Below are 17,088 nucleotides of genomic sequence, written 5' to 3' on the forward strand. Positions count from 1 at the left end.
ATAACCCTTCAAGTTCTTATGTCAATATTAATTTTCTACTTCTTTTTCTTCAATTTGTGCACCAAATCCCACCTTAATTACTTCATAAATCTACCATTAGAAAATTAATTAAGTGTTTATATATATATATATATATATATAGTATTATCATTCCACTGCATACATCAAATTATAAGTTCCCATCAAAATCTTGCTTTCTAACCAACACACCAAACCAAAAGATAAATTAATCAGACAGAATCTCAGGCCAGCGCAGTAAACAAAACCTGAAAAAAATGTATGGATCAGTGGCCTTTAATTTGTTTCTAGGCATCAGTGAATCTGAAAGGCCGAGAAAGTAGGATCATTTCATTGGATAGAAGTCGCAGGCAAACACCAACTCTTCTGATGCACATCCACTATTTCTTGATGATTTGATCTTACAAGGAAAAAGCTACAGAGAATTGTAGTTATCTGGGCCACCATGAAGTTTGGAAATTTGGAATGGTAGCTTTCAGAAATGGAGCCTTTAATTTTTACCACAGTAAAAATTGGCTGGCTTAACCTGTACTTCCATGGTCATGCTGATGGTTGTTGAGCTTAAAAATTATACTTGCTGATGAGCTGCCATTCCATGATCAACTACAATTCCTTTCTGTTTTCTTCTTTTAAACTGACTGTCAAGTGTCAACAAATTTATATATAGTACCCTCCAACCATTTTCCCTGCCACAATTTATTCTCCAACTCCAACCAATTGGTTATAACACCAACTCCCAGTTGCTACCATTTTCTGCTTTTATTTATGTAACCACACATTTGCCGTCAGCAAGAATGGCCCAATTTGCCCTAGCTAAGGGAGTAGGGTGGTCATTCAGGGGGGTTTGTGTCCTTTGTCATTACTTTGGAAATTTTTCTTTGGATCCATGCATGTAGGCCTCCTATTTATAGCAACATGCTTGGATTCTAAATTGTCGCAGCAACTTGTGAAAGCTCCACAGGTGGTGAGAAAGAGAGGATTGGAGCTCGCATGGCCTCTTTGTAATGTTTCTTGCTCAAATGAGTATTCCAACAACAGTAGCCTTTTGAACAAGAACATATGTTTTTGCCTTGTATGGTTATGATGTTGCTGGTATTTACTGTTTCTGAGATGCTCATTCGAGCAAGAAATATTAGAAGAGGATATTTTTCTACTAGGGTCTTGCTTCAATAAGAGGAAGAACTGCTTGCTCAAAGTTTATCAGATAAGTTGCTGTACTTTTCTTCCCTAGCCACCACACATGCAAAGGTTGTTTTCTGATTTTTGCTCACAAGAGTCTAGCAATAAAACAAGGTTTAGGGTTTTCCTCCTCTCTTTTTTTTCCTGTGTTTTAGTTGCTAAATAGGGGGTTCATCTAGGTAGGGAATATTTATGGTGATGTATCAGGTGGCTTCTCTCTCCACCCCCCCTTCCTGCATACCTTTTCCTCCCTCCCTCCTGGTCTTGTTATCCTGTCCTTACCATATCATGAGGTCCATCTATACAATTAATGCCTGTGCCAGTGATGATGATGATTGCTCCTGATCAAGGATGATACTTTTGTTTTGTTTCTGTAAGCATGTATTCTGTCGAGTTTGTCACAGGGATCATGGTTAGTTTGTCTTGATGAAATCTGATGGACTGGTTAAGCATATTTTTCCATGAGATTTCATTGTCTGATGTCCTGAATTGAAGTTATCTGCGCTCGCTTATATGGAACTAATTCTGCTTCTGATCACAGGTTTCTTAATTCTCAAAGTGGTTAGAATCTTCAGTTCTGCCGATAAAAGACTTGCTCTTTCTTGTGGCTTGCTGCAGTTTTGTTATAATCCTTTTGTCACCATGAGACCTTATGCTGGTTCCAACTCAAATTCTATTTTTATTCCTGAACTATCAATACTGTCCCGGGATGTTTTTTGTTTTCATCTGATGATACTAGCGTGTGTGTGTGTGTGTAATTTCACGGTCACTGCTGAAGCCATGTTCCTGAGATCAGATGTGCTTTAATTATATGGTCTGTACATTTCTGGTTCTTGTTCTGGGCTACTATGGACATATGCTGATGTGCTTGTTGCTTCAAAATGTTGATCACCTTCCTGTTTCTTGATGAGCTTCTGATCTTCTGCTATGAAAGCTGTATGTTTTCGTTTTCAGTGTAATCTCTACTTCCTTTTATGGAGTTTCCAGCTGTTCTCTCTATGATCTGGGTAGCCTTGAGTGATATAATATCTTTAATTAATTCTAATAAAGTTTCTTCTTTTGATCAGTATATATAGTCATGTTCAAGCTTGATCAATCGAACTCAAGCTTAACTTTGGACTTGAAAGATATCAAATTTGATTAAAATTATAACCAGCTAGATTATTGATGACCTAATATATATATATATATATATATATATATATATATATATATATATATATATATTGCAAAATCAACATAAAATAAAGTATCACTATGGTAGCAATAACTTGAAAAATCAGTAATTCCAAAACTTAATATATTGTGTTCAATATTAATTAGTCTGGTTAATTAAGTTTATACAAGTATTTTATGAATTAATTATAACTTGTCCTTGACACTTAGAATGATTCATGATGAAGAAAGAAATGCCCTTTTTTTTTTAATTATGTTGTGCGAACCACGAAATATTCCAAATAATTTATAAAACAAGGAATAATTTGTTGAAGATCACGAAACGTTTCAGATAAAATATTTAAATAAGATAAGAACATGTCCTTTATTTATTATTTAGTATTAGTTTTGTAGTGTTTATTATATTTTTTTATATATATAATTATATTAATTTGTTATAACTAATTATTTTTTTATTAGCCCTCATGTCTTTTTTGTTGTTGTTTTATGACCAAACCTTAAAAAAAATCAAGAATTGAAGAAGTTGATATATATAAAGCAACCTGTTTGAATAAAAAAGTTTCACCAATTCTTGATATGCCTTGTTTGAAGTTAAGTTGAGAGCATTTGCAATTAATTACAAAAACTAATTAACAAACATTAATTAGGGCACAACAACATCTATCTCAATGAATATATATTAGGGATTTTTTCCTTAATCATCAAGATAAAGAATTAATTAAGGCGTTAATTAAGGTGTTGAAATTAATCTCTTAAATTTTTTGGCCATTAGTCTATTTTATTTAGATCTATAATTGGCAAAGATTCCCTGCTAGCCAGTTGCTTGAAGAAGAATGCTGTTCTTGCAGTATATACCTTCTCCAGTTTGGTAAGTAAGGATATATTCTTACCTGCCTGTCCAAGTAAAGCAATTTGGAGGGCACCCATTTATGTTGAGGGGAGGGGGGCTATATATATATATATATTCCTTTCTTTCAAATTTGTCGAGCATGCTAGCATTTTGCATTTTGTTCTATCTGTGTTTTTAAAATTCTTGAAACTTTTTAAGTTTTGTATTATTTTTTATATATTTTTAGATCATTTTGATGTGATAGCATTGTAAATAAATTTTAAAAAATAAAAAAAATAATATTGTTTTAATATATTTTTTTAAAAAATTATTTTAAAAATAACTTTAACCCCGTTGAGTAATTTTATTATGATATTAAAATTCGATGGAAACGTCTCAAAACCGAAATCGAAGCTTAATTTTTACTTTTAATACATAAATATCCTATTTATCTAATTTACTACGTACGTACGTCTATATTTTGATAACTAATTTTAGTTTGGATCAAATCAGAAACTGATATGGAACAAGATTCAAAGCCAAAGCTAAAATTCTAAGATCCATCTAAAGCAGCAGGCAGATACAACAGCTAAAAAGTACTCTCACTCACCGAAAAAAAGCAGCCAGACAGCACAAAAACCTCCCCTACGAAGAAAGAAAAGCATCTCAAGTCTACTTCTTGAATGGAGCATGGCTATACTCCATGCAGTACAATTCATAACCTTCACCTCTCCTCACCACAAACATGGAGAATGCCTTGGCTACGTTTTCTGCTTCAACTGTCACCACAATTTTACTTCTTGCGGCCTCAACTCTCTTTATTCAAGGTATGGATAAATATGCCTCTTCCTCCTCTTTGTATGGTGACCTTAAGATTTCATGTATGACTTATTATATATATATCAATGTTGCTATTTTGTAATTAGGAGTGGAAGGAAGTATTGGAGTAAACTATGGCACGCTGGCTAACAACCTGCCTCCACCAGCACAGGTAGCCCATTTTCTTTTAGAATCCACCATTATCAACCGCGTTAGGCTCTTTGATGCCAGCACCGAAATTCTACGAGCCTTTGCTCACACTGGCATTGCAGTCACAGTCACAGTGACAAATGATCAAATCCCTCACCTTACCAACATAGGCTTTGCACAAGAATGGCTGAAGTCCAATGTCCAACCTCATGTGCGGACCACCAACATTGTCCGAATCTTGGTAGGCAATGAAGTAATATCAACAGCAAACAAATTGTTAATAGCAAGCTTGGTTCCAGCTATGCAAGCTCTTCATGCAGCTTTAGTTGATGCATCATTAGACAGTAGAATCAAAATCTCTACCCCTCACTCTTTAGGCATTCTCTCAAGTTCAAGCCCACCATCCGGTGGCAAATTTCGACAAGGATATGATACACATGTTCTTAAACCGGTGCTTAGCTTCCTTAGAGCTACCAATTCACCATTCATGATTAACCCTTATCCATTCTTTGGATCCTCTCCTGAAACTCTTGATTATGCACTGTTTAGGACTAGTTCAGGCGTGTTTGATGAAAACACCAAACTTTCTTACACAAACATGCTAGATGCGCAACTTGATGCTGTCTTTTCAGCAATGAAACTTCTTGGTTTTAGTGATATTGAGATTGTCATATCCGAAACCGGGTGGCCATCACTAGGAGATTCATCACAAGTTGGTGTTGATGCAGAAAGTGCAGCTCAATACAATAGGAATCTGATGCAGCATGTAACATCTGGAGCTGGCACCCCGCTCATGCCCAACCGGACATTTGAAACTTACATTTTCGCACTTTTTAATGAAGATCTCAAGCCAGGGCCTACCTGCGAGAGGAATTTCGGATTGTTCCTGCCGGACATGACTCCAGTGTACGATATTGGAATCCTAAGGTCAACGGTAGCTGCTGCTAGCAAATTCCACCATGCTACATATATCTCAGTCCTTACAATCGGGCTTCTAATAATTTCTAACCATGGTGACAACATGCTTTGTTAATTATTAGTTAGTGTCAATTAACTCTCCGATCACCGTGTACGTAAAATTTTGATCGAAATTCGGTTTTGAAATTCTTTCTTGACAGGCTAAATCATCCATTCCTACGAACCCTGCCCTTGTACCAAGTGACTGCACCGGTGAGTCCAGGGTCATGAGGAGGGCCTAAAGGAAAAACGCGGTGCCTTCCTAAAACAGGAGCAGATGTGGAGGCTCTACAGAGAAACATTGATTATGTGTGTGGCCTGGAAATGCAGTACTGCACACCTATTCAAGAAGGTGGTGAATGCTTCCTGCCCACGGTGATCAGAGCACACGCAGCATTCGCCATGAATGCATGCTATCAGGGCACGGGAAAGAATGACTTCGATTGCGATTTCGAAACAGGGGCGATTTCCACTGTGGATCCAAGTATGTCCCTTTTCTTTCTGTGCACTGATAATACACACCCACACACACCCCTTTTGTTTTTGATAGAAACTCATTTACAAGAATTTGCTATATCTTCCAGGCTGCGAGTATATATTGAAGACATCGGTGCATGCAGTGGATTATTTGCAATGAAGAAGAGGATTGGCTCAGAAAATTAACTTCTGTTTGTTGACCAAGAATGGGATATAGAACAAGAACTAGGAGGAAATATATGCTTAGGCATTATGTCTACTGGTTTAGTAACTCTTATTATGCTAATAGAATACGTATAGATAGGACAACAGGTCTACAAATATTGTACTGCTAGCTATTTGCTCAGAGATTTGTAAAAGTGAATGCTATTACTTTGGTATAATCATATGAACATGGATTAGCACACCTTAATTATTATATATATATATATATATATATATATATATATATATATATATATATATATTTATGCTTCATTTAGATGAAGAAAAATAGTGAAATTCTATTTAGGGTTGGATTATTTTTCCCCACTTGCCAAGCAATGCATATTCTTCTTCTTTATAACTTTTCTCCATGAAGAAGTTATAATTATTTTTCCTGTTAATTATATAATTAAGATTTTCTTTATATTATTATATAATATGGTTTATAAGTAATATTTTACCATTGGATATTATTATATAATATAGTTAATAGGTAATCCTAGAAACGGGACTAGCTATATGCACACCGCAAGTCCACTTTTTTTTTCATAAAAATAAATGTTTATGTGATGTAAACTAATTTTAAAGAAATAAAAAAACAAACTATTGAGGTTATATTCTCAATCAAGTTAAATAAGTTGATTTTATTTTAATCATAAATTAAAAAATAGCAACGAAAGTAAATAAATAATTTTTTTTAAAAAAAAACTTCAATAACTTGAAAAACAAACTTTTCGAAGTATGTAATTGGATAAAAAAAAGACAAAAACCCAGATCGAGTTAACCCGAGATTGCATGATAGACATGTGACCTGGATAATAAAGGCAAGTCAACCCAAGTAAGCCCAAAAAACTTGTGGTCTAGATTATGAGATAATCTGGTAGAAAAGAAATATGAAGAAAAATACAAAGCTATTTTTTTAAAAAAAAAAACTAATATCAAATGGTGAAATTAATCGGAAAAGAAAATAAGCAAAAAAAAAGACTTCGACCTGTATTAACTTTTCAAACCCTTGACCCAGGTTATTAGAGTGGAAGCACCATAAAATGATAAATTACGAGGCTCAATCCCTAGAAAATAAAATGCCGAAGGATGAAATCATGAAAAAAAATCAATTACACAAAAATATATAGAATAAAAAAAAATAGCAATTAAAAGAATAAAGGTGAAAATAAAAAAAATTACAAAATTAGGGCAATAATGTTTTTTGATTAGAAGGTTAAATTGAAAAGAGATATAAATCTAACCTAAGGACAAAAAAAAAGAAGGACCAAATTAGAAAAAATAATACACTATAAACTTGGATTGAATGATAAAATTGAAAACATCAAAACGTTTACAAAAAGATCATGGAAGAAAATTAGGAATCAAAATAAAAAGGACCAGATTCAAAAAACTTATACATGACAAATTAGAATTGAAGGATTAAATTAATAACAAATAAAACTTTAACAAAAAGGCTTAGAAAAAATTTAAAAATTAAAAGAATAAAGATTAAAGTTGAAATATAAACAAAAAAAATTGACAAGCAACAAACTACCCGGCCCACCACATTCGATATGCACCATACCAGGATGTGGTGATGCATTCAACGACATAACAAAAAAGCATTTTATGCCACCTGAAGGTGTCGTACATGTTGCCTAAAGAGCGAGGGTATCTCCTACGCTTCAATAAATTTTTAGAATTAAATAATATTTAATCAATGTTAAAAGATAAAAATATCCTTAATTAACATGATAATTACAAAACAAAATATAAAGAAAAATACCAAAAGGTCTCTCCACTCAAGGTTTAAATTTCTTGATTTCAAGAGTATACTTGTCAATTTATGAATAAATAAAAAGAGAGTTATGCCCTTTTTTACCAGTGTTATAAATTTTTTATTTTGGGGATAATTAATGTGTGTGTGTGTCTATATATATATATCCCTAAACAATCATTTAATTACTAGTATGACATACGAAAAGATAAAAATACCCATGAACAAAGACATGTGATTTCTTTGGGAAAAGCAAAACTCGTAATGAATAGGAAACCAGGTCTTTACGTTTCAAAAACGCTTTTCAAAAAATTAATTTTTTTATTTTTTTTCTTTGCTTCAAATTGATATATTTTTGATGTTTTCAGATCATTTTGATGCGCTGATAAAAATAATTTTTTAAAAATAAAAAATATCTTTTTGATGCATTACCAAGTAAAAAACATTTTGAAAAGCTACTGCAACTATATTTTTACCAAACATTTTATACGTGTTTTTTGCTACGCATAAATTTCAATTATAATTTTAACTAAACACGTATCTAAATCCAACTAACCACAACTAACTATAATTTTTTTAAACTTATTTTTTTAAAACCATAAAAACTATTTAAAAAACAAACACACTCTAAAATAAAACTCTGCCCACATTTGCTGCAAGGAAAATTAGAAGGGAAAAAAAAATGCGAGGGTAATTTTTTGAACTAACTTAAAGCACTGTTGCAAAACCTGGATAGTTCAGCATATCAATTTAATAATAGGTTGATCTAGATATAGGTTAAAGAAAAAATAATAATAATTATTTGATTCAGTTAGAAATTTGGATTGACCTGTTATTCTAATCAATATAGGCCTGATTGAGTCAGAACTCGGCAATTTGATATTTTTTTAATTTTTTTAAATTAAAATAATATTATTTTAATATTTAAAAAAATTAAAATTAATCCGAAATTTTCCCGAATGGACTTAAGGTAAGGTTTTACAACAATTGACTCAGAGAATTGCATGGAGCTTTTGGGCCTTATGGTAAGATCTGCCTATGTTTGAGGTATATTGTTTTTCCGCTAATGATTATATGACCTATTAATTTTATAGGTGTAATTTTCGTCCTTTTTATTTTTCACATAAGATATTATTAACAAATGCATGATGACATGGTGTGTTGGGTCAAAAGTGGAATAATAATAAAAAATTCAAAAAAATTGTGAGCCATGAATGAGACTCAAAAGTAGATCTCACTAATCTAATAGTTATATGTGTTTTTTTTTTTTTTTTTCTAATATTTAGCATTACTTTATAAAAAAAAATTATAATTAATTTATTTGTTTTGGGTTTTTTTTTTCAATACTAGCAATACGTGTATTGTATCCAAAGATCAAAGGGTCATTCATAGGCTTAAACACATCTTATCACCCTCTCTTAGAATTTTTCACGCAATCATGTATTTTATTTAACCAATTTCTTTGAATTATTGTCTAATCTTGTGTTAATTTAGTAGTTATGAAATTATCATTTCATAATCATGTCGTTAGCATGTTATATTTTTTAAAAAAATTGTTGGCATTTTATTTTTTAATGTCTTTATACTGTATTTAGAGCTTGGTGGTTATTTAATTTTTTTAAAAAATATCTATTAATATCATAATGTGGAATATTGGAGTAACCTAAACTCTATAACTATACATCCATGTCTTTAATTTTAAAAATGTTTTAATTAAACAAAAAAAACTTGATTTTAGTGTGCAACGAGTAACATGTGAAAAATATTAGGACATTAAAATACTCACAATAGATGGTGTCTATTATATGTTGTATTTTTATTGTTTTATAAAAATATTTATTCCATCTTGTATTGCTTTGTATGTTCATAATTTTAAATATCATTTTATTATTTGTTGAGAGTTAATTTTACAAAATTAAATTATAATTATTAAATAAAAAGTAAAGAGAACCAATAAAAAAATAAGAATGAGAATGAAAAAAAATTGGAAGTAACTAATATATATATAAACAGAAAACATATTTTTACAGCTATATGATTTATCTCACAAAACTGGAAGTAACCAAAATAAATAACCAAAATAATATTAATAATTTGAAATAAAAAGAAAAAATACATCTCATTAATATTATTTTAATAAATTTATTTAAAAATAAATTTAATTATAAACAATTGGGTATTGAAACATAAAATTCCAAAAACAACATAAATCAAATATTGCGTAAATATAAACTTTAAATAACAAAATAAAATTTATGTATGAAAAAAAGACTATTTGTTTTTTTTTCCTGTTTATTTTAATTATTATTCTTTAGATTTTTTCTAATTGCAAATTTAAATTATATTTCATGAAATCAATGATTAATTTATTTTAGGAATTTGTAAATAAAGAAGAAAAAAAATAAAGATTTGATACCTTGTAGGAAAAAAATCAAGAAAAAATAAAGTTCGATAAAAAAGAAAGAAAGGTTTGAGCAGCGCTGTGCACGATGCAGTGAGTGTTTGTTTTTGCGTTGTCTTGTTTTACAGCTGCGCGCGCATGTTCCCTCACAACGTTGTTTGAGGTTTCGCATGTGGTACATACATACAGCTGTGCGTGGGGATGTTCTGTTCACCTGCTGATTGATGATCAATTCTAGGGTTAGGGTTTTTTAATTATCGTCTAATTTCAATGGCAGATTGGCAACACCTTCTCCAATCAATCTTCATAGGTCTTCTCTTCTCATACCTCCTCGCCAAACTCATTTCCATCGTCGTTTCTTTCCAAAACGACAATCTCCATATCACCCGAAACCCAAAACCCCAATCGAACGACCCCGCCCCCGCCCCAGCCCCCGCCCCCGCAGTCCATCATTACCAGCACTCTCATGGTGACGTAGATTCGGTGGTTGCAGAACAAGGCAGTGTGCGAAACGAGAGCGTATCAGGGAGTGACGGTGATGGTGGTGGTGATGGTGATGATGATGATGATGATTGGGAAGGTGTGGAGAGTACGGAATTGGATGAAATGTTTAGTGCAGCTACGGCATTTGTGGCTGCAGCTGCGGCGGATCGGGTTTCGTTGAAGGTATCGAGTGATTTACAGTTGCAGCTTTATGGGTATTATAAGATTGCTACTGAAGGTCCTTGTACTAGCGCGCCTCCTTCTGCTCTCAAAATGACTGCCCGTGCCAAATGGTAATTTTTCGAATTATGTTTAGTGGGTTTTCATTTTGTGTTTTTTTTTTTAAAGTAATAAGTTGGTGAAATGATGATGGATTAATCGGAATTGTAATTTAGGGTTTGAATGTGGTTAAATTAGGAGGTTAAGTTAATACTGGAGGCAAGAAACAGCTAAGGAAGTTAATTTTTTATGTAATTTGCTTGTAATGTGGGTGGGTTGGATTTTGGTAAGCATGTGGGCTTGTTTATTTATGTGTTTGTTTTTTTAAGGGGATTCAAATGGGTATTTTAAACTGGATGGATGATGGATGGGTTTGTTTGTGTATTTAGTAGGGTGTGACTGGAATTTGTGATGAAAATAGGTGAAATTCAAGTATTTGAAATGAGGTAGATTTGCTTCAAGGTTTTTCTAATGATAACGCAGCACTCTTGAGATATTTACTTGAAAGGATAGCTATGTGTTGGTGGTTCTTTGGAAGATATTTTTAGTTGATTATGGTTATTGTTTGTTTGTTTATTAACCGGGTATGTCAGTTCCTACAGCATAGTTGATGGGGGTGAATATTGTGTTTTTTATCTGAAGGTATGGTGGCTGATTGATTTTGAATCTTTGGGTGATTTATACCAGGCAAGCATGGCAGAAATTGGGTGCTATGCCACCAGAAGATGCTATGCAGAAGTACATTGATATTATTACAGAGCTGTATCCTACCTGGGCTTCTGGTTCAGCTATGGTGAGGTTTAGTCTTCTTATTTAATCTTTTCCTTTTCTTTGCCCTGTCCTGTTAATGTACTTTCTTTCATTTGACTTATCCTTGTTATTTTATACTTGTAATGATGATACAAGAGCAAAGACAGAGATGGCGTTGGACCGAGCAAGGATGGCAAAGGACCAATGGGACCGGTTTTCAGCACTTTCGTCTATGAGGAGGAATCAGGAACAGAGTTGTAAGGTTTTTTAACTTCTATGTGGAAGGCCTACTTAATCTGCGGACCTTTAGGTCTTCATATGATCACTCAAGTAGCTCCTTTCCAAGAGTGGTATCCAGGACCTTCATGTGATTGTATGCTAGCATGCATGTAGAAAGTATAGAAAAGTTCATGTTTCTTTGGCTCTAATCTCATGGCATGGCATTTTTCCTGTTTGCGAGTCTTGGTGGAATATCTGGTAAAATGTTGATCAGGTTTCCTTGAGAATTTTTTTGTTTCAAGTACACATTGTCAACTGTATTCACACCTAGTTAGCTACTCTGATTTATAATGGTACCATACATTGCGATGAGAGACTGTTTTGGAGGAAATTATAAATGTCTAATAGATGGTGCTACTGAAAGTGAGGTGCAGGAGTCTTTGCTTTAGTGTGGAGTGGGAGCACTCTAGTGCTGCATCCAGTTGTTCTGAATCCCCTGATGTCTAATTTAGGAAATGGTTGACAGAAATGCTGTTTTTCAGCAATGGGATTGGAATTCTTTTATAATTCTAGTTCATGTGTTAATATGATTTTAAAGCTAGGTAATTTTGTTACAATGAGCCATATTTGGCCAATGCTTGACTTATTAGCTACCTGCTTGAGGATATGCATAAATTTATTAGATCTGGGTTGAACTTGTCCTGCTTGGGATTGATTTTAATGAGCTTTTTATTTGATCGGTGCTTGAAAATTTGCAATGGATAAACTCTAAAGTACATTCCCACAACCACACATCTGGTGAAAGACATTTGCAGGTCTCCCTTTCCCATGTGGCAGGGTCAAAATTCTTTTCTAAGCAAATTTAGAATCCACAATATTTTTTTTATTATCTCAGTTTATTGATTCTGATACTAAAATCCTGGTGCATTCGTGCTATTGTTATCCATAATATGCAAGCAAAATGTCTTATTTGATTTCATCGAATGAATAGGAATGTTAATAAAATGTTTTCTATCACTTGAGCATAAAAGAAAAGGGATTTATGCTCCATTTTACAGGTTTGCAGTTTTCATGGACTTTATGCCATAAATAAGTGCCAAGTCCATTGCCCAACGTTTAATTGAAAAAAATACCACATTTTCTTATCGAGACATTTTCCATGATGAAGTCTATGTCTGCTTGAATAATGTCAACAATAAGTTAAATATGTAGATGCTATTTAGTGAACATGTTTTTGGTACCCTCATCAAGGGTATCTTTCTAAATGTTAATCATAGACCCACCCAAAACAAGCTTAATGGTCTGTTATTCCTGGTTTTCAGGAAAATGGATGCCATTCATGCGTTTGCCAGAGAAGGAGAAGTGAATAATTTGATCAAATGCATTGATGGTGGTGTTTCTGTGAACTTGAAAGGTTTGTTTCTCCATTGTCTGCTCTTTTCCCCAGTCACGTGTTTTGACACTGAAATAAGTGAATGATATTATATTGGTGCCATGCCTAAAGCTGTCACCTTGATTGCTTGGGTGCTACATGTATATGCAAATTGAGCTGTTGCTGAATATAGCCTTCGAGCATGCTTGTCCAATTTAATGAGTCATTATTGAGCTTATACTTGCCAGAGCATCAGCAATACCAGGCGCCATGCAATGATGCAATCATATGCAAATTGAGTAGTTTAGGCAATGCTTTACCATACTTGGAACTATATCATGTGTTAGAACATGCACATTGGCATCCTTTTCTACTCATTTCCCTGTTTTGCGTGTTGCTTATTCTTTTCCTCAAACCAATGAGATGTCTTGCACTTATGAAAATCCATCAAGCTTTTTTGGGAATCAAACTTATTGAGACCTATCTGCAATGTTGAAGGATGCTCTGACTTGTCATATATGCTTTTTATTGGAGGACTTGATGAAGAATGTTTTATCTTGCTTCAGCTGATTTTTTAGTATTATGAACAGTGTACTTCCATATTTTATGTCTCTCGTTGTGTTTCCTGTGCTGTACTTGTGCATCAAAAGCATGGATTTGGACAAAGTTTCTTAGCTTAGTGTTGACCTTCATGTGAACCTAGGGGCTTTAGAGATGATTAGCTCCTTCTAAACATTTGTGATTATTGTAGATAGTGAGGGTCGGACTCCTTTGCATTGGGCGGTAGATCGTGGTCATCTTAATATTGCCGAGGTGCTTGTTGGAAAGAATGCAGACATAAATGCAAAGGTAAATAGATGTTTTAGGCATCTCTTTTGAGGTGTCTTCAATTCTCTGGTACTATTACTTTCTAAATATCTTTCAGATCAAAGTACTTGTAGTTTTGAAGTAATTAATGTCATAAATGTCCCTTTATGTTTTGCTTTAATTTCTGAAGTTTCTATCTCAAGATTAGAAATGAGCATTCCTTATTGGGGTCTTGAAAATGATTGTTCATTTCCCACATTCTCTCGTGTTTGTTGATTTTAGGTCCCATTTTCAGGCGGTTAATATGAGAGAGAGTCCGCCGTGATTTCTCTCCCTCTGCACAAAAAAAAAAAAAAAATTGAAAAGAAAAGAAAAGTTATTTGGTGCCATAGGTTCTTTGGGAGAATACGGCCTTTGTAAACTTGTTTTTAAAATTTGCCTTATGTTTTATGGCGAGCTGCCAAGCAGATTCTTTCCTTCTTTCTTCCTTTTGTTTTGTTGCTATTCTGATAATTGCTAATGGTTCAATTTTTTTTAATGGCAGGATAATGAAGGCCAAACCCCGTTGCATTATGCTGCTGTCTGTGAGAGAGAAGCAATTGCTGAATATCTTGTGAAGCAAAATGCAGATACAGATGCGAAGGACAATGATGGGCAGTCCGCCCATGATCTCTGTGAGTCAGATTGGCCTTGCCTGCAACGCCCCGCAGCTTAGACTGACCGGCTGCCTGTTTATTTTGTGGTTCGTCCCAGTTAGTCTTCTTGACAAATTCCCCGCAGATGTATATGACTACATATAACCTTTGAACTTTGTTCATCTTAGCAACAAATTTACTGATGACATCATATTCTCTGCCATGGCCCCTCATGTTTACTTTTCTCTTCCCTAGACGTAGTTTATGTAAAAAACATGAAGGTTGAGTTTAGAGGGTCGTTAAATGGCACGCGATATGCTATGCCTCTTCGCCATTACATTATCGGTTTATAGTTCGGTTGTAAACCTCATCATGTTTTTTTTATCCTAGTATGTCTGCCGAGTTCTGTGTATCACACACAGATGGAACCATTTTGTATATATGCTTGTGATTTTCCCTGAATTGTAAAACGGATTGGGTTTCTCGCCATAAAGGCACAAAGACATGAAATGGCGGCAATGTTTTCTTTGTAAAATTGACTGCCTTGTTATTTTCCATAATAAAGAAAGAAAATGTTTTATCAGTTTAAAATCTGTCTCTGTTCATCATAATGTTTAATGGTTATTCTAAATCAAAGTCAGCCAAGTCATCATACCCTGAGATATAACGAGTAATGCTAAGCTAGAAGTCTACTGGTTGTGTAATTGGCGATGTTGATTCCTTGTTCAAACCAAATATCTCGTCAAGCATGGAATTGAATTTCAAGTCTAGTATTTCAGGGGAAGTACTGCTTCCCGCTTAGCCAGAAGGGCTATCCTTAATTGCAGACTCTTCAACAACGAAAGAAGTTGATTCTTGAAACAACGAAAGAGTTGAATCTTGCAATAACACTGGGAAGATCAAATCTACCTAATTATAGAAATAAGTGGTGAGGGTTCTGACAGTTTATTTTGGCGATGAAGTATCAGAAAGAAAAAAAAATTAAAGAACATCGTTAGATTCGTCCTCACCTTTCTCCACCTGCTGCACCTCCAGGGGCTCCACCAGATGTCTGATAAACAGAAGTGAATATGAGGTTGCATACAGCTTCCACCTCCTTCAGCTTTTCCTCACAATCCTCTTTCTCGGCGTTTTGGTTGCCATCCAACCACTCGAGGGCCTTTCTGTCGAGAGAAATCCTCTTCGGAGACCAAGAGTAAGTGGTGCCGCATCCAACAGAAGTACCATAAGAAACAGCCTCATCAGGGTTTACACCCTTGTTGGGATCCTCTCCGTCGAAGCTGTTGAATCTTTGGAATTCTAGTGCTTCCACCAACAATAACAATTTCATCACTCTGGCTCCTGTCCAATCCAGCATCTTCCATGGACTTCTTAACTGGTTCCATGGTCTTTCTCAATAGGTCTCTGCTCAACTCTTCGAACCTAGCTCTGGCAAGTGGTTCAGAGGAATCGATACCGTCGTGCTAGCTACTCAAAGCTCTCTTGACGCGCTCACATTCTCTCCCTAGCTTTCCAAGAGATCTGTTATCCTTGCTGATGTCCTTTTCATGCTTCTTCTTGATCAACTTGATAAATTACTCATGATTCTCTGATCGAAATCCTCATCTCCCAGATGAGCATCTCCATTGGTGGCAAGAACTTCAAAAACGCCATAATCAATGGTCAAGATACTGACATCGAATGTGCACCACCAATGTCAAGAATGTTCCTTTCACCACCCTTCTTGTCCAATCCACAGGCTATGGCAGCGGCTCTTGGTTCACTAATAATATTCCTCACAACGTTCAAACCGGCAATAACACCAGCATCCCTCGTTGCCTGCCTGTGGGCATCACTGAAATAAGCTGCAGGGTTAAAAAAAAGATCACTAAATTCAATCTTCAACCATACTATATATCAATCCCAAATCAAATTTCCCTCGAATTGAAAAACATGATTACTTTACCTGGAATAGTTACAAGAGCATCCTTGATTTTCTTTCAAAAGAATGCCTCGGCTGTCTCCTTCTTCATTGTAAGAACCATGGCACTAATCTCCTCAGGACTGAAAACCCTGGTCTACTCATCCTCAATCTTGGCTTCCATGTAAGGCTTTCCGTCCCTGTTCACAATTTTGTATGGAAAAAGCTCCATGTCCTTTCGAACCTCTATGTCACCAAAACTACACATACAAACACAGATTATAATTTCAATCACACACAACAGTCATCACACACATAAACAAGAATACAAAAGAATTATGAGAGGGAGGGAGGGAGTTCGTACACTCTTCCTGTAAGTCTTTTGACATTAAAGATGGTCCTCTAAGGATTAACAGCTGCTTGGCTAACCTTATTGAGCACAAATCTACCAGTTATTAAGATGAATGGAGTTCTCTGTCAAATCATTTGGTATGGAAAATAATTTTATGGGCTAAGCTAGCTAAAACCACACAAATTTGGGCAATCAATTAACTTACAAATTACAACTATCCGTAATTAACATATTCCAAAAAATATAAATATATATTTTAAATCCGTTTAAATTGTTGAAATTTGTCTAGCTGTTAATTTGTCTAGCTGGTAAGAGAAACATGCCCATGTACAAAATATTGCTTTTTGGTGATTGGGATTCCACAATTTTTTATAGAATA

At 34.3% G+C, this 17,088-nt stretch overlaps 2 protein-coding genes, 1 long non-coding RNA gene and 1 pseudogene across 4 annotated transcripts; 3 read left to right on the forward strand and 1 right to left on the reverse strand.

The window, feature by feature from the left end:
- Window positions 1-632: 632 nt before the first annotated feature.
- On the forward strand, window positions 633-2,263 carry LOC127904334 (uncharacterized). The gene is made up of 2 exons (XR_008057368.1): window positions 633-1,397; window positions 1,602-2,263. It is a non-coding gene; the product is annotated as an uncharacterized LOC127904334 (long non-coding RNA).
- A 241-nt stretch (window positions 2,264-2,504) lies between these two features.
- Window positions 2,505-5,516, forward strand: LOC7475171 (glucan endo-1,3-beta-glucosidase). Of its 2 annotated transcripts, XM_024586492.2 has the most exons (3): window positions 2,507-4,029; window positions 4,129-5,184; window positions 5,290-5,516. In XM_024586492.2, exons 1-3 carry the CDS (start codon window positions 3,948-3,950, stop codon window positions 5,292-5,294), a joined length of 1,143 nt encoding a protein of 380 aa, XP_024442260.1. In that variant the 5' UTR covers window positions 2,507-3,947; the 3' UTR covers window positions 5,295-5,516. The 2 variants fall into 2 exon arrangements, with proteins under 2 accessions (XP_024442259.1, XP_024442260.1); XM_024586491.2 differs by having other exon boundaries at window positions 2,505-4,029; window positions 4,129-5,516.
- A 4,485-nt stretch (window positions 5,517-10,001) lies between these two features.
- On the forward strand, window positions 10,002-14,895 carry LOC7475172 (acyl-CoA-binding domain-containing protein 1). The gene is made up of 6 exons (XM_002321355.4): window positions 10,002-10,748; window positions 11,362-11,467; window positions 11,581-11,681; window positions 12,966-13,057; window positions 13,767-13,864; window positions 14,367-14,895. Exons 1-6 carry the CDS (start codon window positions 10,243-10,245, stop codon window positions 14,535-14,537), a joined length of 1,074 nt encoding a protein of 357 aa, XP_002321391.2. The 5' UTR covers window positions 10,002-10,242; the 3' UTR covers window positions 14,538-14,895.
- A 561-nt stretch (window positions 14,896-15,456) lies between these two features.
- LOC112324364 (heat shock 70 kDa protein BIP2-like) lies at window positions 15,457-16,940 on the reverse strand (annotated as a pseudogene).
- Between the last annotated feature and the right edge of the window lie 148 nt (window positions 16,941-17,088).

This window comes from Populus trichocarpa, chromosome 15, assembly GCF_000002775.5.
Source record: "Populus trichocarpa isolate Nisqually-1 chromosome 15, P.trichocarpa_v4.1, whole genome shotgun sequence".
NCBI lineage: Eukaryota > Viridiplantae > Streptophyta > Magnoliopsida > Malpighiales > Salicaceae > Populus > Populus trichocarpa.

What these genes read in the sequence shown, in the direction of transcription:
- LOC7475172 (XM_002321355.4), top strand. Translation starts at nt 10,243, where the DNA reads ATGGCAGATTGGCAACACCTTCTCCAATCAATCTTCATAGGTCTTCTC. An exon ending in ATGACTGCCCGTGCCAAATG is followed by an intron (nt 10,749 to 11,361) that starts GTAATTTTTCGA and finishes GATTTATACCAG; the next exon opens with GCAAGCATGGCAGAAATTGG. An exon ending in TGTTTCTGTGAACTTGAAAG is followed by an intron (nt 13,058 to 13,766) that starts GTTTGTTTCTCC and finishes TGATTATTGTAG; the next exon opens with ATAGTGAGGGTCGGACTCCT.
- LOC7475171 (XM_024586491.2), top strand. Translation starts at nt 3,948, where the DNA reads ATGGAGAATGCCTTGGCTACGTTTTCTGCTTCAACTGTCACCACAATT. An exon ending in CTCAACTCTCTTTATTCAAG is followed by an intron (nt 4,030 to 4,128) that starts GTATGGATAAAT and finishes TTTTGTAATTAG; the next exon opens with GAGTGGAAGGAAGTATTGGA.